Source organism: Mustela nivalis, assembly GCF_964662115.1.
Source record: "Mustela nivalis genome assembly, chromosome: 18".
Classification (NCBI taxonomy): domain Eukaryota; kingdom Metazoa; phylum Chordata; class Mammalia; order Carnivora; family Mustelidae; genus Mustela; species Mustela nivalis.
The window spans coordinates 40,088,499-40,115,992 of NC_139037.1; the positions used below are offsets into that span (position 1 = coordinate 40,088,499).

A 27,494-nucleotide genomic window follows, 5' to 3' on the forward strand; every position below is an offset into this window, starting at 1 on the left:
ACACAACCCCTCCTTCCACCTCCTTCATATGTAATAGATATTAGCTGGTAGGAAGCGAGAGTAGTATGTGCAAAGGCCCTGTGGCCGAAGGGAACATCATGCAGTTGAAGAAGTAAGAGAACCCGTGTGGCTGCAGAATGGCCAGCAGAGGCAGGCACAGCAGATCTCTTAGGCTATGGGAAACCAGTGAAGAGATCTAAGTAAAAAGGGCGTGAAGGCCCATCGTGGGGAGCACACAGCAACACTACTAGATGCTACTTCGTGTTTTTTGTTTTTTTTTTTTAAAGATTTTATTTATTTATTTGACAGAGAGAGATCACAAATAGGCAGAGAGGCAAGCAGAGAGAGAGAGGAGGAAGCAGGCTCCCTGCTGAGCAGAGAGCCCGATGCGAGACTCGATCCCAGGACCCTGAGATCATGACCTGAGCCGAAGGCAGCGGCTTAACCCACTGAGCCACCCAGGCGCGCCCGCTACTTCGTGTTTTGACAAGACTGCTCTGGCTGCTACCACAGCAAGAGACAGTGGGCATTCCATATGTACCCATACTGCATAACACACAACAAAGGGTACTGGAAGCAGGGATCAGCGTGACTGTTTAGAACAGCAAAGGGCCTACACTGGTCTTGGGAGACCCCAACATAGACTGGGCAGGGAGAGGGAGATGAGCCTGCAAAGGAGATGAAGAAGGGTTACCCCAAGAGGCAAGAGAAGACAAGGAACACGAGATGTCATGAAGCCAGGGGAGAGATGAATTTTAAGATACCAGGAGAAATCTTCTGTGTGGACGGCTCCTGGGAAGCCACATACGATGAAGCCAGAACACCACCCTCTGTGTCTGACAGGACGTGGGTCAGCGGCTTAGGGGAGTCACGGAGACAGAGCCAACCAAAGTGCAGTGTGTTGAGGAGAGATGCTGTCAAGATGAGGGAAGGGAGGAGGTATGTGGAGAGCTGTCTTTTGACAAACTAGGCTATGGAAAAGAAAGACTAAGCACAATGTGTGGAAGGGCACGGGTGGGATCAGAGGAAGGCACTTGGGCATCTGGTCTTCCTGGGTGCTCACTGCTAGGAGGGCACACGTGGCTCACAGAGCTTCCCAGCTCTGACCTCTAGACAAGACTTATCAACCCGCATTTCTGGACCGTACTGTACTTCCCACTATGACGGAGTTTAATCCCTGTTAAGAATCCAAAGAAAGGTGCAGTCAGACTGAGCACAAGCGGGGTTAGGTAAGGTAGCCACACCTCTCGTTACCTGGAAATGACAGAGCCAAGAGCGGAACCACTAAAAGCTGCAGACTCTGTGGTGCTGTCCAAGGATCACCTGTGTCACACTTTCTGAAGTGCTTGATAAGAACACAGACCTTGGGCCCCGGCCTAGAGTCACTGCATTAGAATTTGCGGCTGGTGTGGGGCCTTTTTCACAGGTGTCCAGAGGCTTTTAATGCCCACCACAAAGAAAAACCACTGCAGGAGCCCCTCCCCAACCCTGTGCCTCTCAGCTGCACTCCACCCCACTGCCCACCGGTGGACCTGCACCCCCTGCACTTTGCCAGGGGCGCAACGATGAGCTTCGTCAGCAGAGGGGGCCAGAGACACAGAGGAGGAAGGGGTCTGGGTGCCTCATTCCAGGGCTGTCTCCATCCCTCTCTCTGTTCTTTCTGCTCCCTCCCTCCTTCCCTTAAAAGTGGCCAGTCAGCACTTCCCCCTGGGTGGCTTCTTCTGGCACTCCTCTGGAGAGGGCGGCTTTCTAGTGAGTTCTGTTAGCACGACACAGCTAACGTTCTCACTAGCCAGTGGGCCACAGCGACAGCATCCCCAGGTGTCCATCTGGGCCTTGAGTGACTCTCCAAATGTGTTTCTCCCCTTGGGCGCCCTACATGTGCATTAACTGTACGGAAGTAGCTCTTCCCTCTCTCTGTTACCACTGTCTTCTCCTTTGCAGGCAACCCTGTGATAGTTGATGATTCTTTACATTAAACTTTCCCTGCTGAGATCACCATGTGCTTGCTTTCTGTCTCCGGACTGGATTCTGTCTCACAGTAACATACCAGGCCAGAGGCGGCACAGACGTTAGAAAATGGATGGACATGAATAAACACAGAGAGATATTCACGGTGTGTTTAAGAGAAGAGGCAGGTAACAAAATGATGTGTAGGTTTCGCCTGCATACATTCTAAATTGTCAAGATTATCTATGGCAGTACAATTATGTGCATTTATGTATTTCTACATTTCAGGTTTTTTTTTTTTTTAAAGTATTACCTCTATAATTAAAGAAGAGATATATTTTTTAACACAAATTTAATATTCATATAGATTTTCCCACAGGGATAAAACATGCCACCTAACCAGCTACTGTTTTCTGGACCAGGTATTAGGGGGCTGGGATTGTTTCCCAATCAGTCCCCATGATCCTGAGGAACTCTGAGGGTCCCGACAAAGCAGCTGTTAGTGCCCACAGTGTGACAGGTTTCTTCTCACCTGTACATGGAAGCCCCCCTTAGGAAACGGAAAGCTGTTCTGGAGCCGCAGGAAAGGAGTGCGTAGAACGTAAAGCCTGAGCCTTAACCCTCCCCGCCATGTGTCCTCTCACAGCTGACAGAATGGACAGAATGGACTCCAAAGGAAGCACCTGATACGTTAAAGACGGCCTAACATCCAGGCAAGTGGCCATCGACTAACTTGTCTCCAGTGAAAACAGAACTCAGGAATATTCCCACTTACAATCACAGAACCATGGGGCAGAGGTACGATGGCCTTATGTCCAAAAAATTAACCAATATTTATTGCCAAAAAATGCTTTGGTATTAAACTTTTTTTCTTACCTTTTTCTTGTGTATGTTGTGTTGTGAGAAGCAAGCCTGGAAACCCATCCTGCTTAGAACTATTTTCATCATCTTCACTGTCCACCCCACGTGACAATGCAACCTTTTTGTTACAAAAGACAAAAGAACATGTGGTAAGCGCTCTCTGTATCAAATTTCCTCCGGTCAAACTCAAATGTCTTATTCCATACCTCCTCCATGGTCACCTGCCACTGACACAAAAGGAGCACATCCAGCAGGGCTGGATGAAACCTCAGGTCCCTCAGGCAGTGCCATCCAAGCACGGAGAACTTGGCATCCCACCCACACCACCCGGGCCAGCTGCCTCCCTCACTCCCTCCAGGAAGCAGCCAGGAAAGGGGGCTGTGTCTCGCCCACTCCGCACAGCACCTAGGATGACTCTAACCAGGTACTGACGCCATGTTAGTCATCACTACATGGGCCGAGAACTGGTGAGCTGCCCCGGGAGAAGCCTCATCCAGGTCACTGTGTGGGCTCGAGGTCTGCCGTTGGGTCTGCTAAGTTTGCTGGCTGCGTGGGTTCTCTGTACATGTAGTTTCCTGAGGGAGCGGAAGCCTCCCCGCCACTGTCTGTGAGGGTGTCCTACGTAGGTATCCTGAATGGTGGCAGGGCTGCAGAGCTGTCCCTTACAGACCTCCGTGGGAGGAGTCGGAGACAGTCTACTGGCAACAGAGGCTGGGTGAGGGGAAGACCAGTGAACCAGGCCCGGTACAATAAGCCATGACTGGCACGCTCTGCGCTGCTGTCCCTTCTCCTCCTGACTCCTCAGTGAAGTCTTGCTTACGTGACCAGCCGCGGGCTTCGCTGCACTGTGGGAAAGGGGAGGGCTGTTATCAAAACTGACAAAGAAGTGCCAGCGCCGACTGGCAAGATGTCCACCAAAAGGGGCATTATAGAGCCGAGAGCTAGGGCTATTAGGCCCACCGGGCTCTGAGAACAGGTCTCCAGGGGTGACCCCACTCAGGAGGGCACACAGGTCTCCCACTCTATTGAGCTTCTGAAGGAAGAAACAGGAAATGACTTCTTAGCTTTTATCTCCTGGGAACCAACTGCCTGGTTCGCCGTGCCAAAGATCAGTTAAGTGACTCCCATCAAGGAAATGGGAAAGTGCCATGGGGCCTCCACTATCACTCTCTGCTAGTCTCCAAGGGTGAAGGCTGAAACCACATGGGTCCTAGACAGTAGCTGTGCCACACAGCAGTGTCTAGATGCCGTACGGGCCCACCGGAATACATGCGTGTGCACAGCTGTCTACGGCGGTGGTGTGCTGAAGAGTGACAAGCCAGTGTCCATCATCAGCAAAACAAGTTAGTCCCCGAACAGCCAGACTGCACAGCGGGATACTGTCAGTACGGACAGTGAACCAAGCACTGCGACACACAACTGAAGACCCTCAAATGCTCCAAACCATACAGGATGTCCTGACTAAAACTACAGTTTTCAGAGTAGGCAAAACTAAGGTGATCTTTCATGAGCTGATCAGCTCTGGGAGTCAGGGTGGTGGTGAACTCCGGGAAGCAGTGACCTCTTCTCTGTCACAAAGGGAACCTTCTGGGGTACTAGTAATGCCATTTTTCTTTTTAATCAGTAGGGAGGCGCTGCTTTATAAAATTTCATTGAGCTGTACATTTATGGTCTATGTACCTCTGTCTATAGTTAATACACTGATTAATAAGCCTAAAGAATTTGTGACCATAAAACCTAAAAACCCTTCTTCTTTTTTTTTTTTTAAAGATTTTATTTTCATTTATTTGACAAGCAGAGATCACAAGTAGGCAGAGAGGCAGGGGGAGAGAGAGAGAGAGAGAGAGGAGGAAACAGGCTCCCCGCCCAGCAGAGAGCCCTGGGATCATGACCTAAGCCGAAGGCAGAGGCTTTAACCCACTGAGCCACTCAGGCACCCCCAAACCCTTCTATTTAAAAGTTTGAATTCAGGGTGCCTGGGTGGCTCAGTCAGTTGAGCACCTGGTTACAACTTGGGTCATGATCCCAGGGTCCTGGGATCAAGCCCTGCATAGGGCTCGCTGCTCATGGGGAGCCTGCTTCTCCCTCTCCTCCTTGTTCATGCACTCTCTCTCGCTATCTCTGTCTCTCTCAAACAAATAAAATCTTGAAAAAATAAAAAAACTTTTTAAAAAAGAACGAGTTTGAATTTAAAACATTTTTTTAAATGCCAGATAGTTCTGATTATAAAAATTACCTTGTTAATGCTAACAAAACCTATCTGGGTATTGAGGAAATGGAAGGAAGAAGTAGGCCAAACCAGCCACAGCGTGGACATCAGAGATGCTGGGAATGGCCTGTCCTCACGTGCCTGCGGCACCTGTGCCAGGCTCCTTCACGCTCTTCCTGGGTGGTCTAGCACCCCAGATTTTAGAGAGGAGAATGTACATGCTATAATCATTAGGGTAATTTTAGGGGGAAGAAGGGTATAATTTGCAACCTAGTAGAGGGAAAGAAAACAAACTGAAAAAATCATCAATTCAAAGAAAGACCGAAGGAAAAAAAAAGAATAAGGGGAGAAATAGAAAAATTGAAGATGACAAGGTTAAATTCAAATATATCCACATATACCTTAAATATACTTAAAGGACTAAATGCTTCAATAAAAAGACAAAGGAAAGGTTTGTCAAACCCAGTTCACTAAGAAAACTATCTGTTACAGTGATAAATGGAGAAGTAGCATGGTGTGTGAATTATATCTCTGTGAACTTGTTTTAAAAAACAATATGCTCTTTACAAGACACAGATAAGCCGGAGGATAGAGAAAGGTTGAAGTTAAAGGATGGGAAAAAACCAGACCGTACAAATATCAAACAGAAGAAACATGGAAAATGTCATACAAAACAAATGTTAAAAGGTTCACTTAATAGTGACAAAATATCCAATTTACCAGGAAGATACAGTTGTAAACCTGTAGACACCTAACAATGTGGTTGGATGCAAAGAAACACTTGTTCTGGGATTTCAGGCATATGAAGTTCAAAAACACACACCAGTGATCAGCGATGTCAGAAGCCTTCTGACATTCCTTGGAGGAGAAAACCTGCCAACACAGCAAGGAAGCTTGCAGCTTCCAGAGGCTGCTGGGAAATGAATTATCTGGGTGGAGTCCCCACTATCCCCTGGCCTCCAGCAGAGATTAACCGGAATGACACAGGGCCCAGTCCCTGGGCTGTAGCCACCTTCTCCGAAGCCTCTCCTCCCATCAATGATACTAAGATAGGAACCCCACCCCAGATGCATTCTAGGGTCATTAGAGGTAAACAACAGGAAGGTCCAGCTAACTCCACCTGGAGGCAAGGTCAAGGCAAGCGTGTGGTTAAGAATTTGCAGTGAACCAAGAACGAAGTCTGGTTTTCTGGTTTTGTATTTTTGTTTTGTTTTGTTTTTTTATTTAAAGTAGGCTCCATGCCCAACATGGGGCTCAAACTCATGACCCAGAGATCAAGAGTCATATGCTCAACCGACTGAGCCAGTCAAGTGCTCCCAAGAACTAACTCTGGAAGGGGCAGTTCTGCTGTGCAAGGCAGAAGGACCTCCAGACGTCTAACACAATGCTTGACTAAGGGTTTGGGGATTCATGTTTCCTACTGGAAGATGGCAGAGCTCATTCTCTCGGTGGCTTCTGCATATTGGCTGGAATGACAACTTGGTGCCCCTGTTGCTATCCTGGCTTTCTACTGCTTCTGAAGGGGGTGAGCCTCCTACCGAGGAGCCAGAACTTGTGGAGCAGAGTCAATAACCTCCATGCACAGAAACTGAAGAGGGTATGTCTATCTGTACCTGGACATTCATGTGCAAACACAGAGCCCGCAGGAATCACACCACAGCAGGCCCCCTACACTGCCTGCCCAGTCAGTAATCGGTGCCCTCCTTTCTCCCTTGCTAAGAGATCTCTGATTTTGTTTGGTGCAAATGGACTCAGCCCCAGGCAATGAACCATGGGAATCCTTGGCCAGTGACTAGTCAAGGGGTGGCCACATGACCAATGAGACTCCCGCTGGGAAGCTTCCGGAAAAAAATGTTCTCCCTAATAAATACAGAGCAGCATAATGAGAAGGCCCCTGCCCCACTTCTTCCTTTCTGCTCTGGGATCAGGACCAGCTGCACCCAGTGGTGACCATGAGGAGGGGGAGGCCAAGGGGATCTCAGGCACCAGTCTTTGATAGCAGCTGAAACAATATTGGAGTCTCCTGCCTTTTGACTTTTTTAGGTCAGAGAGTTAGAGGTCTATTATTTAGACCTTATGTTTATTTCATTTTTGCAGCTAAAAAAACAAAAACAAAAAACCCAACACAGATGTCAAAGCGACCACAGAGGCTTCTCCTGGAGAGAAGAGGAGGACTGGAAGGAACAGCAGGTTTCAGGACAAGCTTGCACTTTACATGCACTATCCAAAGCTTTTGTAAGAAATATTCATGCATTACCTGTGTAACAGAAAGATAAATTTAAATAAATTGAAAACTATGGAGACAGAAAGGGGACATTCCTAATCCTCAAGAGCAGCAGCAGAAGAATGTCTGCTATCTCTTGGCCTCCAGAAAATTCTAGAGAGCACTGGTTTACCCCAGCATGACCTGTTCCTCTCTGGGTCTCCATCCAAGCACATGGCAGACCCTCAAATACCAGTCTCTTGGCTGGATGCCCACACGGACAAGTGGGCAAATGCATGGCACTTTGTAACAAGATACCCTGCAAATCCACAAACACAACAATAGCAAGAATGAGGACAGGAGAGCTTTGGTAACATTCATGAATTCTGTTCAAATATAGTAATAAGGCATTTACACTACACTCTCTTCCCTTAAAATCTACTGAAAGCAACCAAAAGAATGGGGGTGGGGGGAGAAAGCTTAGTCAATGGCAGAAAACAGCTAACAAAGTGATGAAATTTGGAATGGAGAGAGAAGCCAAAGCTGCCACACCTCTTCAGACTTCAGGCATGCTGATCCTTGAAAAACCACAATGTGTCACAGTTATAAAGGTCCACAGTGACGTTCTGATGGGGGAAAAGCAAAGTCATTCCCACACAGCAGAAGCAAGGCGAGAAGAAGCTAAAGGAGACACCAGTGGACAGCCCACCTTTACTGTCTGGAATCCAGCTTCTATTCCCTACATGAAATGAAGGATGGCACAGATTGACATCTAGAACCCAAAGGAGAGATACAGAAGACCAAGAAAAGCAACAAGCCAACAAAAGATGTGGAAAGTAAATCGGTAAAACTAAAAACCAAAAGGAAAAGTGAAATCACTACAGAGAAGATAAAAGCTATACTAGAAGCAATAACACAGTGACAAAGAAAGGAGGGTATACAGAGCAAATGCCAGAAAGTGACACTGCAAAGAAAAAAGAGGGACAAGTGGTTATAGAAAATAGAACAGACATGGAAGACAAAGGACAGCCGACAAATGCGTAAGTGTTCCCAAAGGAGAATAAATAGATAAGCTTAGTCAACGATAAAACAAAATAGGGAAGGAAATGCGCCCTGAAAACAAAAAAGGGAGATGAAAATCTGTGTCTGCAGAATTAAATATCAAACTAAATTTCAGGAAGAAAGGACAGATAACAACACACACCGCAGTGAATTCTGGTGAAGTTACTGAACTGCAAAGGATAATGAACAACCCTACCAAGGTGCCATACAGAAGAATCAAGTGACCTCAAAGGGTAATGCAAGGGGGCTGGAGCTTCTTTCCATCCCTTTGCTGTCTCTCTCCACAATCCCTTCAGAAAAGTTACATCCCCCGCTGCTGACACGGTCTCATGCCATGCTATATAACCTTCCTTTGTAACATTTATTATAATTGTGATTGGCTAACTGGTGACCGTGTGACTGCAGACTTTGTTTTATGCAGCTTCTCCAGCACCCAGCACCATGCCTGGTCCTCGCTGCATGCTCAATAACTGTATGTTGAATTACTGACCTACCCAGAGTGTCCTCCTTAACATAGTCCTTTATGGGTGCAGAGAGGTTATCTGACTTACCCAAGCCATACTGCTGGGAAGTCAAGAAGCAGGGACTTGAACCCAGGTCTCTGAATGCCCATGGCACTGTTCTGTCCACTGGACGCTAGCTTCATGGGAACTGGACACAAATTCACGCCCACCACTTCCCCTCCAGCCTTACTTTTGGGGTGACACCAATAAGAAAACTGCTGAAAACAAGACTTCCTTTCCATGTTAGGCCATTTCTGGGCGGGTGCACATTTCACATGAAAATGTTTGCCCAACTACCCTGAAACACAGAGAGAGGCATGAGGTATAGATTTAAATCCAAATCGCCTGATTTGGGTTGCTCTGTTTCCTTATCTTTCTAGTTTTGAAAATTGTTTACTTTAAAGGTAGTAGAAAAAAATTATAAATTATTTACCCCCGATTAAAGAATGTCTATAGTAAATATAGAGAAGGCAAGTTTACTTTTTGACCTTAAATGTACCCCTCAGGCACTACCTCCTTCAGAGCTGTTGCCATTGAGCGATTAAATAGCATTTTCACTGGCTCCACACACTCATTTTCCCCAAAGGTATATACTTTAATCTTATCAATTTGAGAATATTTGGTCAGTTTCAAAGAAAGCTTTATGTCTAAGAAATAGTCTCAACAGGTAAAAGGACGATGAACGCAAATTTTAATTCTAAACAGAGAAACTTGGCTGCCCTGGACTGAATCCTGCCTCTGCCCCTGATGGCTGGATGGGTAACAACCTTGGCCAAGTCACTTACCCTGTTTCTTCACACACTTAACCCCGAGGGTGTGCAGTAAATGAGATGGTACATATAAGCTGCTTAGCCTATGTTAAAGGCTCAGAAAATGTCAATGTGCCTTCCTCCACCTCTTGCATCACCCCATAACCTTTTCACCACCTCTACCCCCCAAAAACCTGATGGTAAGGCTGTGGGAAACTGAAATCCCTTTCCAGCTTAAAGCGCCCTTTCATTCATGCCATCTGCAGTGGCCAGGACAAGGTACAGACTCGATAAGCCCTTCCAAATGCAATCAGTTCCTAGAAGTCCACCTCTGGGTCCTGGGTTGCATAGGGACGGCACTCCTTTTGGCTGGGACGAACAGAAATGCGGTGACTGGCATGCATACGTGGCTAGTGGGAAGGCAAAAGGACAAAAGCCGCTTTGGAGAAGAATCTGGCAACATCTGGCATGACCCAGCACACTTAAGTGTGTGGACCAAATGTGCGAGGAAATAACCCAAATGTTCATCAGTAGGCGTGCAGATAAAAAAGTTAATGTGAATTCATCTCAAAACTGCACTGCTAAGTGAAAAAAGCCAAGAGGTAGAATGAATGGGTCACTGTGATGACCTATTTACATTAAAAAAAAAAAAAAATTGTACTCTATTTGTTTGCTGGCACTTATTTGTAGTAGGAGAATAAAAACACAGACTTCTAAAATGTATTCCAAATCCAAAACCAAATGGTCTTCCAGGGAAGGAGACAAAGATTTCAATCCTAACTATAATTTCTTTTTAAAGAATCTGAAACAAGAAAAGATAAGCTGTCAATACTCGCTCATTCTGGAGAATGAGAATAGCAATGTGTTATATTACTTTCTACTTTTCCGTGTGTTTTCTTGCTGGGTTATAGAAAATATAGATGTTCGGGGCGCCTGGGTGGCTCAGTGGGTTAAGCCGCTGCCTTCAGCTCAGGTCATGATCTCAGGGTCCTGGGATCGAGTCCCGCATCGGGCTCTCTGCTCAGCAGGGAGCCTGCTTCCCTCTCTCTCTCTCTCTGCCTGCCTCTCCATCTACTTGTGATTTCTCTCTGTCAAATAAATAAATAAAATCTTTAAAAAAAAAAAAAAAAAAGAAAATATAGATGTTCAACTTTACTAGAAACTGAAATGTCAGACAGTTTTCCAAAGTGGTAGTACCAGCTCACCCCCACCCCTGCACCGGCCAACATCAGCATTAGATGATCCCTCTAGAACCTCAACAATATTGTTAGCTGTCTTGTTCTACTTTTCACATTTTATACTAAAACAAAATTTCCCAACTGCATATGGGTCCTGAAGACACCATGACAGACATGTCTACAAAACAAAATATGTATTCTGCTAATGACAAAGGAGATTGTTTCTGTCACTAGACACTCTTTCTTCTACGAGAAATGGGGTAGCAAGCTTTACTTCCAAAGTTGAGTGATAAACAGTTGAGTGATAAACAGCTCTGTCTGTAACCTCAGTGTAAAATACTGGCCAGAAAGTATGCAGACTGTGGGGCAGAGAGACTTCCCCTGGGCCCGCGGCAGAACCTGCTCCGGGCTCGGCTGCTATATACCTGCTCCAGCCTCCCTGTTGTAGAGAAACCTCACTCTGCTTGCCACAGTCTGCATGTGTTACAAAGTGATGGATGGTTAGTTCCTAAAACACTCACAGAAGGACTCCTCAAACTAAGCTCCATAGGACCACTGAATGTTTGATTCCATACAGGAGGGGGTACTCAATAGAAATACAATCTGAATATCATTTGATGCTGCAAGTCTGTATATACAGTCACTGTAACACATGTTGTAGTGACACTGAGAGAGAGAAAAGAAAAAGAAATTATGGTGCTGTCTTTTGCCATTAAAGAAACAGCATTATCCAGTTTCCCAAACCCTGGGAGCGTGGAATTGAAACTGAGAAGCTCAGGCAGCGGTGGAGGAATGGGCTCCATCAGCCTCGCTGTACCACGGTTCCTCCCTCATGATGGGGTCGTAAATGCAACCTACCTCACCGAGGCAGTGGGGGCTAACTGCACGGAAGAGCTTGCAACAGAGGCTCCCGTATGGTAAGTGCTCAAAGAGTGTCAGCTACTACCAAGGTGAATGATGACATTCCTCTTGTCGGGCATGCATTTGAAGAAGGGTTGCAACATGCATTTTGACACTGGAAAAGTGACAGGAAAAGAGTAGCCTTGGGGGCCAGAGGAAAGAGTGGGTTTACTTAGCACTGGCTGGAAATCTACATTGAGAATGTGAGGATGTTTACCTTTTCTCTGAAGACCCTGTCTTTGAACAATAAAGGAAAGAGTCTGAAATCTGTTGCCTGACCAGATAAAAAAATGTGAGACTGTGTTCAGAAAATCAGCCTCCAGACAAAAGTCGTTAAAGGCAGAAGAGAAAAAAGAAAATCCTTACTGGTGCACTCTACACAATTTTACAGTAAGCTAACAGGGTGCAGAAGATGTTCTGGAATGTGAGCCACACCTGGTTTCTGTGGGGCACAGCATACACGGCAGCACTGAGACTTCCCTCTGCTTTGGGAGCGCTGACATCCTCCGATTCGTCACAGCCAGACGACAGCTGTGCGTCCGTGTCCTCCTCTTCCTCCCTGGAGCCCAGAGTTTCAAAGGATGGCAAAGAAGATCTTCTTCCTGTCTCATTCTGCCAATTTGGTCTGCATTAAAAGGTCGGGAGCAAAATAAACAAACAGGCAAAGCCCCGAACACTTCACATCGGTATATGGACCCACCTCCAAGTCCCCGCCATAAAATGATTACAACCCCCTTACAAAACATACAGAAGCTAAAGGATTAAGTCATCCACAATCCCATCTCCTTGTACACTCAGCATTTCTTTCTGCATTGTAACACAAGCCTCTTAACGTAGGCTTTTCTAGTTCCTATCACTGCCTACATACACAGTTTGCCTCATTGGTAACACATATTTAAAGTCAAAATGTTAAAGGTAAGCCCCAAATAGGTATACCAGTTTAGTCAGCTACTTCCTGTACTTAAGTCCCCCCCATGATCATTGTTACAAATCGTTCTGTAATGAACATCTACAGGCAAATAATCTCTTCTGTATTTAGGATCCATCTTATAAACCAGATAACTGTACAGTAAAGTGCTGAGTTAAATGGTATGACTCTTTTGGGGTCTACAGGCATACTACACAAAATCATTTCACCAATCAGCTACAATAATGACTCTATTAGTAACAGTTTTCTAAAACTTGGCACAAGAACTTAAATCTCATGTATAAATCTTGCATTTCTTACCAAAACAATATATTTCCATTTGTTTGTGTGCAGTAATTGTGTGGTGAACTGTCTCTTCATGCCCTTTGTCTACTGATCCACTTTGCTTCTAACAGGTCTATTTCAATTCAAATTTAATCTATAATTAATCTATATTTACCTACAAAACTCACAACTTTGTATTTACTGTATTTTTCCTATTCTATTAATTCAACTGTGGCTATGTAAATTTCCTTTTTAACATACAGATCATTAAAAAACACTTTCTTACCTTCTAAATTCTTAGCTTAGAAGGGCACTGCAGGCATCTGCCTCAGAAGTTTGGTAACACTGAATATAGGATTGCCTGCTCTTATTTATGCATATGTTCATACACATAAATACAAACATACACATAAATTTCATTTCATAAATGAAAGGAACAAATTCCTTTCATTTAAATAGGAATTTGTTTGGTATTTGAACTAGGCAAGGCTGGAAGCAGATTTTTTTTCTACCACTGCTAAGCACTATACTGTCGAATCCCTTCCTTCCCCTTTGCTCTGTGAAGTGGTCTTTATGAAACCATCACCCGGCATGCAAACCCCAGTTTCCCTCAGGGCATCCACACGCACCTCTCTGTACAGCAGTCCCACTGTTTACACTACTTCAACTACGCATTTTAAGTATGACGTGGCTAATCCAGCCGTCCCCCAAGTCAAAACTCTCTGGATTTCCTCTGATGGTCTTATCTGCTATTCTTTCTAATGAAGTTTAAGATCATTTCCTCATCTTTAAATTCTAATCCAGCTAAAGTGAAATTCTTATGACGAAAACAGGCTATATTCAGACATCTCAGAATGAAGTCAAGATTAAAATGTGAAAACCAAAAATATTAACATGTCCTAGAAGGAAATAAGCGAGCATTCACAGAATAGGGAAGGCCAGCCTGGCGATTCACAGACCTGTACCTCTGGGGCTAATAATACATTATATGTTAATTTAAAAAAAAAAAAAAAGAATAGGGAAGGCCTTTCTAGATTTCACAATGTCCGAAACTACAAAGACTGACACATCTTACTGCATAAAAAGGTATGCCAAAAAAAAAAAAAAAAAAAAACAACCCACAAAAAAGCCCTCAAAAAACAAAACTGAATAAACATGACAGATAAAAGGTAAATCTAGTCATGTGTCCCCCCAACCCTACTCCATAAGCCCTTCAAACCTCAGTGTCTTCGTGGTGCTGCTAGCAGAAGGGGGTGGGGAGGACCAAACCTCAGAATGGGCCACCAAAGGTATCACCAGGCTGGCCTCTGCCTACTCCTCCAGGCCATCTTGAATGACTGCCCACCTCACCAAGTGCCCCAGCCCCTCTTCTGTCCTGATAGCTCATCCGAGCCCCACATTGACCATTTCCCCCAAGCTCCTGAGCCGCTCCCAGGCACTCCCTATACCTTCCTCAGCTCTGCTGCCAGTGCTCGCTTCCTGACGAGGAAACCTTGCTGACCGCCCAGCCGGATGTCGGCAGTCACCCAGCTCAAGCAACAGAGCACATGATGTGAAAGAAGAGAAAAGGTTGTAAAGTAGGTGCCAAAGAAGGTAAAATCAGCAGCAATGTTCAGAGAAGGCCACACAAGAGGTGGTGGGTGACAGCTCTCGCATCTAGGTGGTGATACGGGACAGTCCCGTGAGGGGCTGAAGGCTGTCCTGAACTCGCTGGCTCTGTGCAGCCAGGAAAATACCCAGGGCTTTCACAAGCGCCACCCAAGAGAGAATTCTGAGAGGAGTCAAAAACAATCAGTGTCCCAGGACAGCGTCCCTTTAACCCTGATGATGAAAACCTGAGTACTAACTCTAGTCACAGGCACACGCACGCACGCACACACGCATGCATGCACATGTGAGCTGGGGCGCCTCCGTCAGAGATGCAGCAGAGCCAGCGACAGGGTCCTCACCGAAGCCTCAGCTCAGAGGTGGTGGCATAGGGCTCGATGAAACTGTCCTTTTCGACGCAGGTCGTGTCACTCTCAGACAGGGATCTCTGGCGAGGCTGAGGAATGGCGACAGTCCGGCTGGTCAGCGTTGTTGCTAGGATGACTGCAGCCAGAGCAGATCTAGACAAACACATGCCAGGGAAAAGGTGAGACACAACCAGCAAGCTGAAGGCTGAACGACAGGTCATGAGAATTACTGAAGGGTGACCTTCTGCTCCATTTGCATGCAGTGTATCCCCACTGACTACGAGCCCGCTGGCTGTTATATGCCTCATTTCATTATCACACCAACTGAATGGATGCATATTACTGCCATCTCCATTTTTTCCTAAAATATAAATGACTTGTCCAAGATTTCCTATTAAGGAGATGGGTCCAGGTCTCCAATCTAAGCAGTCTCTATTCAAGTAGTTTCCTTATTTTTTTTTTTTTAAAGATTTTATTTATTTATTTGCCAGAGAGAGAAAGAAAGAGCACGCGCACAGGCAGGCCGAGTGGCAGCAGAGGCAGAGGGAGAAGTAGGCTCCCCGCCGAGCAAGAAGCCAGATGTGGGACTCGATTCCAGGATGCTGGGATCATGACCTGAGCCGAAGGCAGCTGCTTAACCAACTGACCCACCCAGGCGTCCTGTTTTTTTTTTTTTTTTTAAGTAGTTTCCTTTTAAAATAAAAGATCAGAATGGGGGGCAAAAATGGGAAATATAAAAAATACAAAAATTTTATTTTTAAATTATTTTTTAAAGATATGCATTTATTTATTTTAGCAAGAGAGAGAGCATGCGCGCGTGCATGAGTTGGGGGGCAGAGGGAGAGAGAATCTTGAGCAAACTCCATGCTGAGTGTGGGGCCTGAGCCAGGCTCTCAAGACCGTAAGATCAGGACCTGCACTGAAACCAAGAGCTGGATACTTAACTGACTATGCCACCCTGGTGCCCCCCAAAAAAGATATAAATGATTTTAAAAGGCATTTTTAAAAACATGCAAATTATTCAAAACTCTAATACTGGAAAGACAGAGTAATAAATTTATACTCCCACTTGAAAAAGCAAAACAAAGCAACAGATTTACAACTGTGTCAGCTTACTACCTCAGAGAATTTCCAGGTCATGGCACAGTGGGTCAGGTGGACCTCCTGAGCTATGGAGACAGAACTGAGTGTCCAGGAACAGCACAGTGGATATTTGCAGGACAGAGGACCGGAAAGGAGAGAGCTGAACAGAGAGAGCTCCGGAAATCTGTAGAGAGCCCCCTGAGTGTTCAGCAAAACATTCCTCAGTGCACGAATGTGAGGAAACTATACAAGGCTGGAAGAACTACCGACAATGATTCGAGGTTCGGTGCCAGGTGCTTACACACAGTTGGGGACAATGCCTGTTCCCACCAGACAGATGGGAAAAATTATAATCTACAGGACATTGAGTACAGTCCTTGGAAAGGTCTTGCTTCAGTAGTGGGGAGTACTTAACCCAGGACTGAGCACTACTTCAGCTGTACCTAACAAATCATAAAAACAAGACCTAAAAGATCAAATTGGTTCCAAGGAACTTAAATGCATCCCAGAACAAAATTCTAGAAGATTGGTAGGAATACAAAAATATCTAGCATACAGCAAGGTGACACAACAGCATCTAGTATGCAATCCAAGATAACCAGGCATGCAAAGAGACAGAAAAACACAAATCATAAAAACAAGACCTAAAAGATCAAATTGGTTCCAAGGAACTTAAATGCATCCCAGAACAAAATTCTAGAAGATTGGTAGGAATACAAAAATATCCAGCATACAGCAAGGTGACACAACAGCATCTAGTATGCAATCCAAGATAACCAGGCATGCAAAGAGACAGAAAAACACGACCCAAAATGATAAGAGAATCAACAGAAACCCACTCGAAACTGAACGCATATGTTAGAATTAGCAGAGAAGGACTTTAAGACAGTTATGGGGTGCCTGGATGGCTCAATCATTGGGCGTCTGCTTTCTGCTTGGGTTGTGACTGAGCCCCATGCCAAGCCAAGCAGGGAGCCTGCTTCTCCCTCTCCCACCCCCCTGCTTGGGCTCCTGCTCTGTCAGGTAAATAAATGAAATCTTTAAAAAAAAAAAAAAAAGGCAGTTATAACTGTATTCCATAGGTTCAAAAAGCTAAGTAGAAACATGGGAGAGTATTAAAAAAGACTTGGGGGGGAAAAAAGGCTTGAGCTTTGAGATCTGAAAATTATACTCTATGGGACGGGCAGCAAATCACCCATTGCAGAAGAAAGGACTAGTGAAATTAAAAGCAAAACAAGAAAAAACAACCAAAATGAAACACAAAGAGGAAATAATTTTTTAATTTTTTAAAAAAGATTTTATTTATTTATTTGACAGAGATCACAAGTAGGCAGAGAGGCAGGCAGAGAGAGAGGAGGAAGCAGGCCCCCTCGTGAGCAGAGAGGCCGACACAGGGCTTGATCCCAGGACCCTGGGATCATGACCTGAGCCAAAGGCAGAGGCTTTAACCCACTGAGCCACCCAGCCGCCCCAAATAATTTTTTTAAAAAGAGCATCATGAGACATGGGATAAAAAATGTGACTGTTTTATGCTTTAAGCCACTAAGTTTTGTTGTAATTTGTTACACAACAGTAGGGAGCTAATACAATAGCCTCTTCATCAAATGGTCCTGGAACAACCAGATATCCACGTGCAAAAAAATCAACTTGAATCTGTGCCTCCTACATCATATTCAAAAATAAACTCTAATTACATCATAGACCACAATATAAAGCCCAAAACTATAAAACTTCCAGAAGAAAATATAGGAGAAAATCTTTGTAGCCTTGAGTCAGGCAAAGATTTCTTATATATGATACTGAAATCATAATCTTAAAAGAAAAAATTGTTATGATAAATTTCATAAAAATTAAAAACTTCTGCTCTTTGAAAGACACTGTTAAGAGAATGAAAAGACAAGCCACATACGGGGAGAAAATATTTGCAAATCTCAGATTTGATAAAGGACTTGTATCCAGAATAGATAAGGAACTCTTCTCAAAATACCGTAATAGGGGGAGCCCGGGTGGCTCAGTGAGTTAAAGCTTCTGCCTTTGGCTCAGGTCATGATCTCAGGGTCCTAGGATCGAGCCCCACATCAGGCTCTCTGATCAGTGGGGGGGCCTGCTCCCCGCCCCCCCGCCTGCCTCTCTGACTATTTGTGATCTATCAAATAAATAAATAAAATTCTTTTTTTAAAATACAGTAATAGGAACACAAACAACCCAGTTTTCAAAAGTGGTGGCACAAGATTTGAATAGACACTTCACCAAAGCCAAATGGCAAATAAACACAAAAGATGCTCAACAACCTTAGGTATCAAAGAAATGCGAAATAAAACCACAATGAGATGTTACTACACTACTAGTATACTATTTAGTATACTATAAGAACTGTACTATATTATACTACAAAGTATACTACTTAGAAAGTCCAAAATTTACATTCATAAGCATATCTGTGGAGTGAGCTTCAAGAAGTAAGCCCCCTTGGGTAGAGACATCCAGAAATCTGCAAGGAAAGATCTGGGAATTTCAGATGTGTGCATGGACTCCAGGTACAACAGAGCTGCCTGGACCAAAGGAATAAGGAATGGGCCACGCCAAATCAATATATGGTCACCCAGAAAGCATAAGGAAGATGGAGATTCACCAAACAAGCTCTATACATTGTTACCACTTCCAAAATCCTATCAATAAAAAATGAGTTAGAACTAATGTCAACTAAGTTATAAACCACACACACACACACACACACACATTACTGCCCAAATCAAGTATTGCTGAGGATGTAACTAGAACTCACACAGTGCTGGTCAGAACATAAATTAAAACTTCAGAAAACAGTTTGACAGTTACTTAACAAATACACACCAAGTCTATGACCCACCTATTCTACTCCTAGGTATCTATCCAAGAAAAACGAAAGCATGTGTATGAAACAAAGATTTGTACACAAATTTTCATGGCAGCTTTAGTTTTAAAATACTCAAACCTGAGGGGCGCCTGGGTGGCTCAGTGGATTAAGCCGCTGCCTTTAGCTCAGGTCATGATCTCAGGATCCTGGGATGGAGCCCCGCATTGGGCTCTCTGCTCAGCGGGAAGCCTGCTTCCCTCCCGTCTCTCTCTGCCTGCCTCTCTGCCTACTTGTGATCTCTCTCTCTCTGTCAAATGAATAAAATCTTAAAAAAAAATTAAAACCTGAAAACAACTCGAATATCCATCCACAGGTAAATGGAGAAACAAACTGTGACACATTCATTATTCATATGATGGAACACTACTCAGCAGTAAAAAAGATGAATTACCGATTTTCACTACATTATGGATGCATCTCAAAATAATTACCCTGAATCAGAGAAGCTGGCATAATTATTTTGTGTAATCCCACTTATGTAGAATTCTAGGAAATGCAGACTAATCTAATATGACAGAAAGCTGCTCAGTGGTGGTGGAGAGAAGGGGGCGAGGGTGGACTGGGCAGAGGGGAATGGGAAGGGGGAGAGAAGCACAGGAGGTAGGAATTACAAAGGGGGCCAACAAGGAAACCTGGGGGATAATGGATATGTTTATTATCTTGATTACAGTGATGGTTTAATGGGTGTAAATATATGTCGTAACATGATGCATTTCAAATATGTAGTTTAAGTCCATTATACCTCAATAAAATTGGTTTAAGAAACATAAAAAGACTGCTTAAGGCATAAGCAATAATAATACACTGTGAGACTTATAATGTATGGAATTAGAAGGGGCAACAGTAACATGAAGGATGGGAAGGAGGAGACGGAAGTCAATGGCTGTAGGATTCTTACACTATTACACTTCACACGAAGCATGGTAACATCTCAATGTAATTTGAACGCCAGTTCCTACAAATTAAAAAAATGTGGAAATAGGCCACATTTACCAAAGCTTTGTGGATTATGTTTGGCTTATAAACATAATAATCCAGGAAGATATTTTTGTACAGTAGAGGAGACAACAAAGATTTTCTAACTGACCTACAACATGGTTGCAATGAGATAAATATGTTGGTTTTTCAGCTTGAGGATGGAAGGTAAAGCTGTCTCTCGCCATCATTGCTGCCACAGAAACATGGAAGTCTTAACGATACAGCGTCAGGGTTGGTCACAAAGACAGTGAAGAGCTGGGGAGACAGACCCACAGGTGTACTGGAGCCATTGCTTGCCAGTTGTGACACTTTGCACCAGTGCAGGCACTTGAACCCGAGCTAGAGAGCCCAACAAGACCTCTCTAAGAGGGTCGCTGAGAGCATGGAATGAAATAATGCTTCTGAAGGACTTACAACAGTCCTCGGCTCGGGGTAAACACTAATAAATGGCTCTTCTTGTTAGCAACATGGTACTTAAAGAAAAAACAAACACTAAAAATATTTCAAAGTGTTTCTTTCTCAGGAGGCATACCATATTCTAATTTCAAAGAACACTAAAACAAAGGTACCACTCTTGCATGAAATTAGTTCTGTCAATTCAATGGTAAGTGTCAAGCCATGTATCCATGTTTTTTTATGGATAAAAAATAGTCTAAAATTCTCCTGTGTCTAAGCCCTTAGAAGGCACAGGCAGAGGTGTTAGGTATAAAAGAAAGTCAGTTCTCTGATGCTGAGAGCACCGGAAGATGAGGGAATCCCAGGCTCTGGGGAGTGAACATCCTTTTCCTTCTTTCCCCCAAATCAGCTATTTTTAAATTTTTTTTTTAAGATTTTATTTATTTGGTTCACAGAGAGAGAGATCACAAGTAGGCAGAGCAGCAGACTCCCTGCTGAGCAGAGAGCCCGATGTGGGGCTCAATCCCAGGACCCTGAGATCATGATCTGAGCCGAAGGCAGAGGCTCAACCCACTGAGCCATCCAGGTGCCCCCAAATCAGCTCTTTTAAAAGACAGACTTGTATTTCAAAAGAAAATTCTGTGCATAATTCAAATTCCTTTCAACATACTATGAACCTATATACTTGGGCTTTAATGCTTTAATCTGGAACACTACAATTATGAAACAAACTCCATACCCCTGAAAGAAACAGATCATTATCCCACAGAGAAACCATAGTAAGTGCTTCATTATGGAACCAAGATAAACATTTCGAAGGATGTTAATCTAATGGCTGTCCACCTGAGACTCACCTTGGTCTCTCTGGAGAAGGGTTGGGGCTGCGGGGAGGAGGTGTGCGTGGCACAGCTGGCTTTGGTGCGATGCTGGCTGCAGGTAGAAAGCCATGGATGATGTGTTTCTGCACAAATGAAACCCAGCAGTGTCACTGGTGTATGGGATTACCTGGGTCCTGTTGACACCCCGCCTGGGGCCTGAAAGGGGACACCTGCCTGCACTGGCCACCCAGGGATCTAACCCCACCAGGAACCCACCAGTCCTCCCCCTGCCATCCCCAATTCCCATATGGCCAGGCAAGGATGCTCACCCAGGGAACACCACTGCAGCTGGCCATTGTGGGAAACCTCTTGTCCTTCCTCCTCAGAGGGACCTGACCATCCCCCAGAGTCACCCTCTAGGACCTCCAGCCTCACAGCGTGACCTCCAATAACCCTACTCTCTCACTTGCTGCCTCACCTGCAGAACGGAAGCTCTGGAGAGCAGGCAATGTTCTTGTCTTTATCAACCCTGGAACTCAAGCACTTCCCCCCATTAGTCTACACCATGTGGAAGCTTAATAAAGATTTTAGACAGTTTACCTCAAAGACGCACAGAATAGCAAAAACTAGCTTCTCCACACAACGGAAATCAGAGAATCTGGTTTTAGGCACCTGGCAGTCATTCAGAAGTTTCTGAGTATAACCCAACCTTCACTCTCTCAGTACTAGTCATTATCCACACCTACTCAAGGCAAAACACCTAGATTGCAATGAAGAAAATTTGTCTTCATCGACAAGGTAATAAGAGTATGGAGGGAAAAACACCCAAGTACTTATCATGTAACACGAATTATAGAAGGTGCCAAGGGAAAGGGAAAGACAAATTTGGTGCTGGGATGGCACAGGGAAGGAAGAGCTCCTCCGGGTCTGGAGGCCAGCAAGGGGACCTCTAATGTCCCGCTGAAGAAAAATCACAGAGGCATTTAGACGGGGTCATCAAAGATGGCCACGGCTCTCACATGTGGGAAATGAGATGGAAAAGCATTCTAGGAAGAAGGAACAGCATGAACAAAGAAAGAAGCAAGACACTGGCGGCAATGTTCTAGAAATAACACGTATCCCTCTGAGGGGAGGAAGAATGCACGGGAGGCAAGCGTGGTGATTGTTCCCATTTAAGAGTTTTCATACGTGACTAAGGAGAACCTGTGTCTCAGTGAGGTACACCCACCGAAACTGACCCCCGGAAAGGCTCCTCAGGCAGTGAAAGGCATGAAATTGGGAGTAGGCGCCTACAGTGACCATGATAAGGTTTGGAGCGCAGCATTCCAGGCAGAAGGAACAGCAAAGGCCTGAAGGAAGAGAAGAAATGGCTGGAGAGAGGGCGGGGGAGAGAGGGTGAGGGAGAGGGAGAGAGAGAGAGAGAGAGAGAGAGAGAGAGAGAAAGTTGGAGGCACTGGGTTTTAAGGAGCGCAGCAGCACGGACAGATGTCCGTTTTATTAGAATCCCCCCGGCTTCCACGTGGAAGACGGGCCTAGGGCAATACTGGAAGCAGAGAAACAGCGAGGAGCCGCAGTAGCCGCCAGAGAGATGCCAGGAAGATGCTGGAAGCCAGGGTGGAGGCGGGAACAGCTGCAGGTTATGGTTGGCGGGAAGAATCTATGGAACTTGGCTGATGGGGTTACGCGGCGGGTAGCGGAGGGAAGACTCCAGAACGACTTCCCACTGAGGCATATTCAGCGGTGGAGTAGGATTGTGCCGGCAGGACTGCTCCCCGACACCCGAGGAAACGCTGCAGGGGAGACAGGGCGCCGCCGTCTGACCGAGGCCCACCCTGGGATAGAGGATGCTTTAGAACGCCAAAACTCAGGGCCTCTCGAGTGGGAGACAACGTCATTTTGCGCTGCTACCTGACCTCAACCGCAGGCCAAATCCCAACCCATTCCTGTTTAACTCCTGCCCCCCGGGATCTACTTACAAACTGGCTCTTGCGGCCCCTGCGAAACCCTTGGAGCATCCTTGGTGCGGGGAGTGGCCGGACCAGGGCTGGACGCACGTGAGGAAATCCTAACAAGCAAGGACCGCTCCGTGGAACCTGAGCTCCTCCCGCTGGCTAAGCCCGAGACGCTTTTTCTACGCAATGTACTTCGCAACAACCTCGTCTTTCATTGGTTCTCCTTTCTCCTCGGCCAGTCAGAGCCAAGGTTACTCCGCCGTGTAGCTCTTGGCAACCAGCTGCCCGCATTCAAATTCTCCAGGGCGGAAACAGTGAGTGTTCCGTTCTCTTATTGGCCAGCTCAGATGTCGATCTCTAACACCATAGCCTATCCGGCGCCGTGGGAGGTGGAGGGCGGGCAGGATGAAAAATTGGCAAGCGCTCGGGAGGGAAACCGGAAGTGGCGCGCCGGGTTGAAAGCTGAGGGTCTCCTGGCTGAGGGTGGCAGCAGCCGTTGTGCAGACCGAGCGGGGGGTGCCAGGAGCCAGCAGGTGACGAAAATGAGGCACGCGGCTACCAGGACGGGAATCTCCTGGGTCTTAGACTTTGGCAAATAATTTGGTCCTTTAAAGACCTTGGGGGGCGCCTGGGTGGCTCAGTGGGTTGAAGCCTCTGCCTTCGGCTGGGGTCGTGATCTCAGGGTCCGGGGATCGAGCCCTGCATCGGGCTCTCTGCTCAGCAAGGAGCCTGTTTCCTCCTCTCTCTGCCTGCTGCTCTGCCTGCTTGTGATCTCTGTCTGTCAAATGAATAAATGAAATCTTTAAAAAAATAAATAAATAAATAAAGACCTTGGAAGCGGGCTCCTGCCGGAGGGGCCCCGGCTCCGAGGGGGCCGTGGGGCCGTGTGCGGGAGATCTTGCTCAAATGCCGTCTTTTCCTTATTAGGTCGAGGCCGCCGATGGCCAGGAACCCTCCTGAGGGCACAGGCCCCATGCACGTGCCTTTTGGGCATGTTGTGGCCAACGAGAAGTGGCGCGGGTCGCAGCTCGCGCAGGGGATGCAAGGTCGGTGGGCTGCCTGTGCATAAGCCCTCTCCTAAGCTTTTTCAAAACGTGTTACCTACTGTCCTCACGGAACTCCTTTTTCTTTTTCTTGTCTAAGGGAAAATTAAAATCGTGTTTGAGGATGGCCTGGCACCGGTAGATTTTTACTTGTCAAGCAGATCTTGCATTCTTTATGTCACCGAAGCTGATTTGGTGGCAGGAAATGGCTATAGGAAGAGGCTTGTTCGGGTTAGAAATGTAAGTACTAAATCGAAGACACCGAAGCGTAAAATTGACTTCCATCCGCCCCCTTCTCCATCCTTTGGAATAATTTATACACAATTATTGGCCGTTCGAAGCACTCTTGGACCCAGAACTTTCTTAAACTGAAGGTAGTTTTGTTGCAAAATGGTTTACTGTTTCGTTTTTTTCCTTCCTTTTAAAGTCTAGTAATCTTCAAGGGATTGTAATAGTTGAGAAAACACAGATGAGTGAACAATACTTCCCGGCCATACAGAAGTTTACGGTGCTGGACCTTGGGATGGTGTTGCTTCCAGTGGCCAGCCCAATGGAAGCGTCCAGCCTTATCACCCAGTTGGTAAGTACTGATTCCTACTCCTCTGCAGGAGCCCTGCCTTTACAGACTCTCACCTGAGCTTTCTGGATCTATCACTCCAGCTGCTGCTCTTGCTGTCGGTGCAATCCATCAGTCCTGTCTACAGTAGTCCTCACTTACCTGTGGTCAGCTGCGGTCCAAAGCAGATGATCCTTTATTTAGTTATGTACTTATTCGTGTATGAGAGAGTGCACAAGCAGGCAGAGGGGCAGAGGGAGAGAGAGAAACAGACTCAAGGCTGAGCAGGGAGCCCAATTTGGGGCTCTATCCCAGGACCCTGAGATCATGACCTGAGCCGAAGGCAGACAACCAGCTGAGCCACCCAGGTACCCCACAGATGATCCTTTTCTAGAAAACAAAAAACCTGATTCTCCAATCAGTCTTCACTTATTATTCATCTTCATTGTGCTTGAGAATTTCCTGAGGAACTTTAAAGATCAACGATACATGAGCCTTACCTCAGGCCAATTAAAAATCAGAATGTCGGGGCGCCTGGGTGGCTCAGTGGGTTAAAGCCTCTGCCTTCGGCTCAGGTCATGATCCCAGGGTCCTGGGATCAGCCCCACATTGGGCTCTCTGCTCGGCGGGGAGCCTGCTTCCTCCTCTCTCTCTGCCTGCTTCTCTGCCTACTTGTGATCTCTATCAAATAAATAAATAAAATCTTTAAAAAAAAAAATCAGAATGTCAGGGTTGGGCCTTAAGCATCAATCTGTGTTGTACTGTGGATTTTAAATTTTCCTTTTGATGTGTAGCTAGGATTGAGAAGCACCCCATGTCGTTCATAGGTTACTCTCTCCCTTCTCCACCTAATACCTTGCTTGTCTGGTCCTAACTTCTCCTGATGTAATGCTATCGACTACCTTCCTGTATGCACCACTAACTGAAAACTGGGTTTCTCCTTTTACAGGCAAGCTCTCTCCAGGTCCTGTACCAAGCAGGTCCAGTTTAGTTTTAATGTAATCCCATACTGGGTGCCTGGGTGGCTCAGTCAGTTAAGCATCTGCCTTCCGATCAGGTCATGATCCCAGGGTCCTGAGATCTAGTCCTGTATCGGGCTCCCTGCTCAGCGGGGAGTCTGCCCCTCCCTGCTACTTGTGCACACGTGCTTGGTCACTCTCTCTCACTCTCAAAAAAAAAAAAAAAACTTAAAAAAAAATTTAATCCCATACAACTGAATCATTTTCTAGTGGGCCACAGGAACATGTTTGAATTCCTCAGAGTATGTTTGCATTGCTTTATTCTAAGCATTCTGAAAATACAAGTTTTAATCAGATTTTCTCATAGTCCTTTGTGTACTCATACGGTTCCTCTTTCAATAATTTTGCTGTTATGTGAAAAATTATATTCATGGAGGGGTGCCTGGGTGACTCAGTGGGTTAAGCCTCTGCCTTCGGCTCGGGTCATGATCTCGGGGTCCTGGGATCGAGCCCCACATCGGGCTCTCTGCTCAGCGGGGAGCCTGCTTCCCCACCTCTCTCTCTGTCTCTTTGGCTACTTGTGATCTCCTCTCTCTCATTCTATCAAATAAATAAATAAATAATTAAAAAAATTATATTCATGGTATATGAAAACATTTGTAGTTGGTAAGTCAAGCTGGACCAAATGGAAAAGGATAACTAAATTTCTGTAAATTTTTAAGAGAACTGCCAGTCCTCTAGAGGGCGCTCACTTGCTTTCCCTTTACTATTGGTTTAGGTTCAAGAACAAACCAAAGAGCCCAGTAAGAACCCTTTCCTCAGTAAGAAACGGGGTCAGATCCCTGAGCTATCCCTCCTTCGAACTGTGCAACAGATCCCAGGAGTTGGAAAAGTTAAAGCCCCCCTTCTCCTTCAGAAGTTCCCAAGTATCCAACAGCTAAGTAATGCTTCTGTCCGAGAACTGGAGCCAGTCGTGGGACAAGCAGCAGCACAGCACATTCAAGCCTTCTTCACGCAGCCCAGCTGACAACTCTTCTCACAGCTTGGACCGCAAGCTACTGGATCTTGTTCAGTTTTCATATTTAAAATTGGAGAACAAAGACCTTCCTTTCACAGCATGTAATGAGTGACTGGGGTGAGGCATGCACGGAAGCTGCCAATTACCCTGTCTTGCTCTCTGGGTATGGGCATTTAAGTTGGTGGGCTCCAGATAGCACGGCCCTCATGCTGCTAGTGGAAGAGGAGGCGTGGAGGGCACGCCTGGTCGGCTCTACTGAGCATGTGACTCTTGATCTTGGGGTTGTGAGCCCCACTTTGGGGGTACCAATTACTTAAAGAAAAACCACAATCTTAAAAAAAAAAAAAACCACACACACACAAAAACAGGGACCCCAGGGTGATGCAATTGGTTGAGTGTCCAATTCTTGGTTTCGACTCAGCTCATGATCTCAAGCTTGAGCCCCTCACTGGGCTCCATGTTCAGCATGGAGTCCGCTTGGGATTCTCCCTCTCCCTTTCTCTCAAAATAGATAAATAAATCTAAAAACAAAAACAAAGTCTTTAAGAGAGAGAGAGAATGAGCCCATGGGGATCTTCCTGAGAGAGTTTACTAATGGACTCTCAAATTCAGCAAAAAGCTGGCCTGGGCAGATTGACTAGTGTCTATCATGGAAAGGTCTAATCAGATCAGGAGGTAGATGTGACCTTCTAAAGGAAACAGACCTACAATGAAGTGCTGTGCTGTGTACCATAAACTCCTTGTTCCTGGTGGCAGAGCCAGTGTTCTTCCAACATGGTCTTAATATTGCTTGCTGTTTTAAGGGTGTTGCCAGTGTAAATAAACAATTGTACTGCCTTTTCTTCCTTCCTGCCTCCTTCCCTCCCTTCCTGGTAGCTGCACAGTTTGTTCTTAGTCACTGAGCATGCCTTCTGAACACAGCCTGGAGTTTGGAGTTCCCTTTTAAAGGTAAAAAGCCAGCGTATACGCAGGAGGAAAAGAATGTGTTTGGCAGCATATAGCCCAACAGGAGGCAGATCTGTAGGAAAATGGC

General features: G+C 45.6%; 2 protein-coding genes across 9 annotated transcripts in view; one reads left to right on the top strand and one right to left on the bottom strand.

Annotated features, from left to right (window-relative positions):
- CEP89 (centrosomal protein 89) overlaps positions 1–23,074 on the bottom strand; it is a 65,774-nt gene extending 42,700 nt beyond the window's left edge. For 2 of the 7 annotated variants that reach the window (XM_082708601.1, XM_082708600.1), the window contains exons 1-5: positions 22,910–23,068; positions 20,970–21,076; positions 14,757–14,915; positions 12,051–12,240; positions 2,827–2,929 (exon numbers count right to left, since the gene is read on the bottom strand). In XM_082708601.1, coding sequence (XP_082564727.1) covers positions 2,827–2,929; positions 12,051–12,240; positions 14,757–14,915; positions 20,970–21,076; positions 22,910–22,948 — 598 coding nt within the window. In that variant the 5' untranslated portion in view covers positions 22,949–23,068. Of the gene's footprint in view, positions 1–2,826; positions 2,930–3,481; positions 3,657–8,836; positions 8,962–12,050; positions 12,241–14,756; positions 14,916–20,969; positions 21,077–22,909 lie in introns of those variants that run through there. The other 5 variants (XM_082708598.1, XM_082708599.1, XM_082708596.1 and 2 more) reach the window with 5 other exon arrangements.
- A 217-nt stretch (positions 23,075–23,291) lies between these two features.
- Positions 23,292–27,303, top strand: FAAP24 (FA core complex associated protein 24). Of its 2 annotated transcripts, none has more exons than XM_082708614.1 (5): positions 23,292–23,418; positions 23,813–23,931; positions 24,029–24,168; positions 24,356–24,508; positions 26,222–27,303. In XM_082708614.1, exons 2-5 carry the CDS (start codon positions 23,826–23,828, stop codon positions 26,468–26,470), a joined length of 648 nt encoding a protein of 215 aa, XP_082564740.1. In that variant the 5' UTR covers positions 23,292–23,418; positions 23,813–23,825; the 3' UTR covers positions 26,471–27,303. The 2 variants fall into 2 exon arrangements, with proteins under 2 accessions (XP_082564740.1, XP_082564739.1); XM_082708613.1 differs by having other exon boundaries at positions 23,300–23,432.
- Positions 27,304–27,494: the final 191 nt, after the last annotated feature.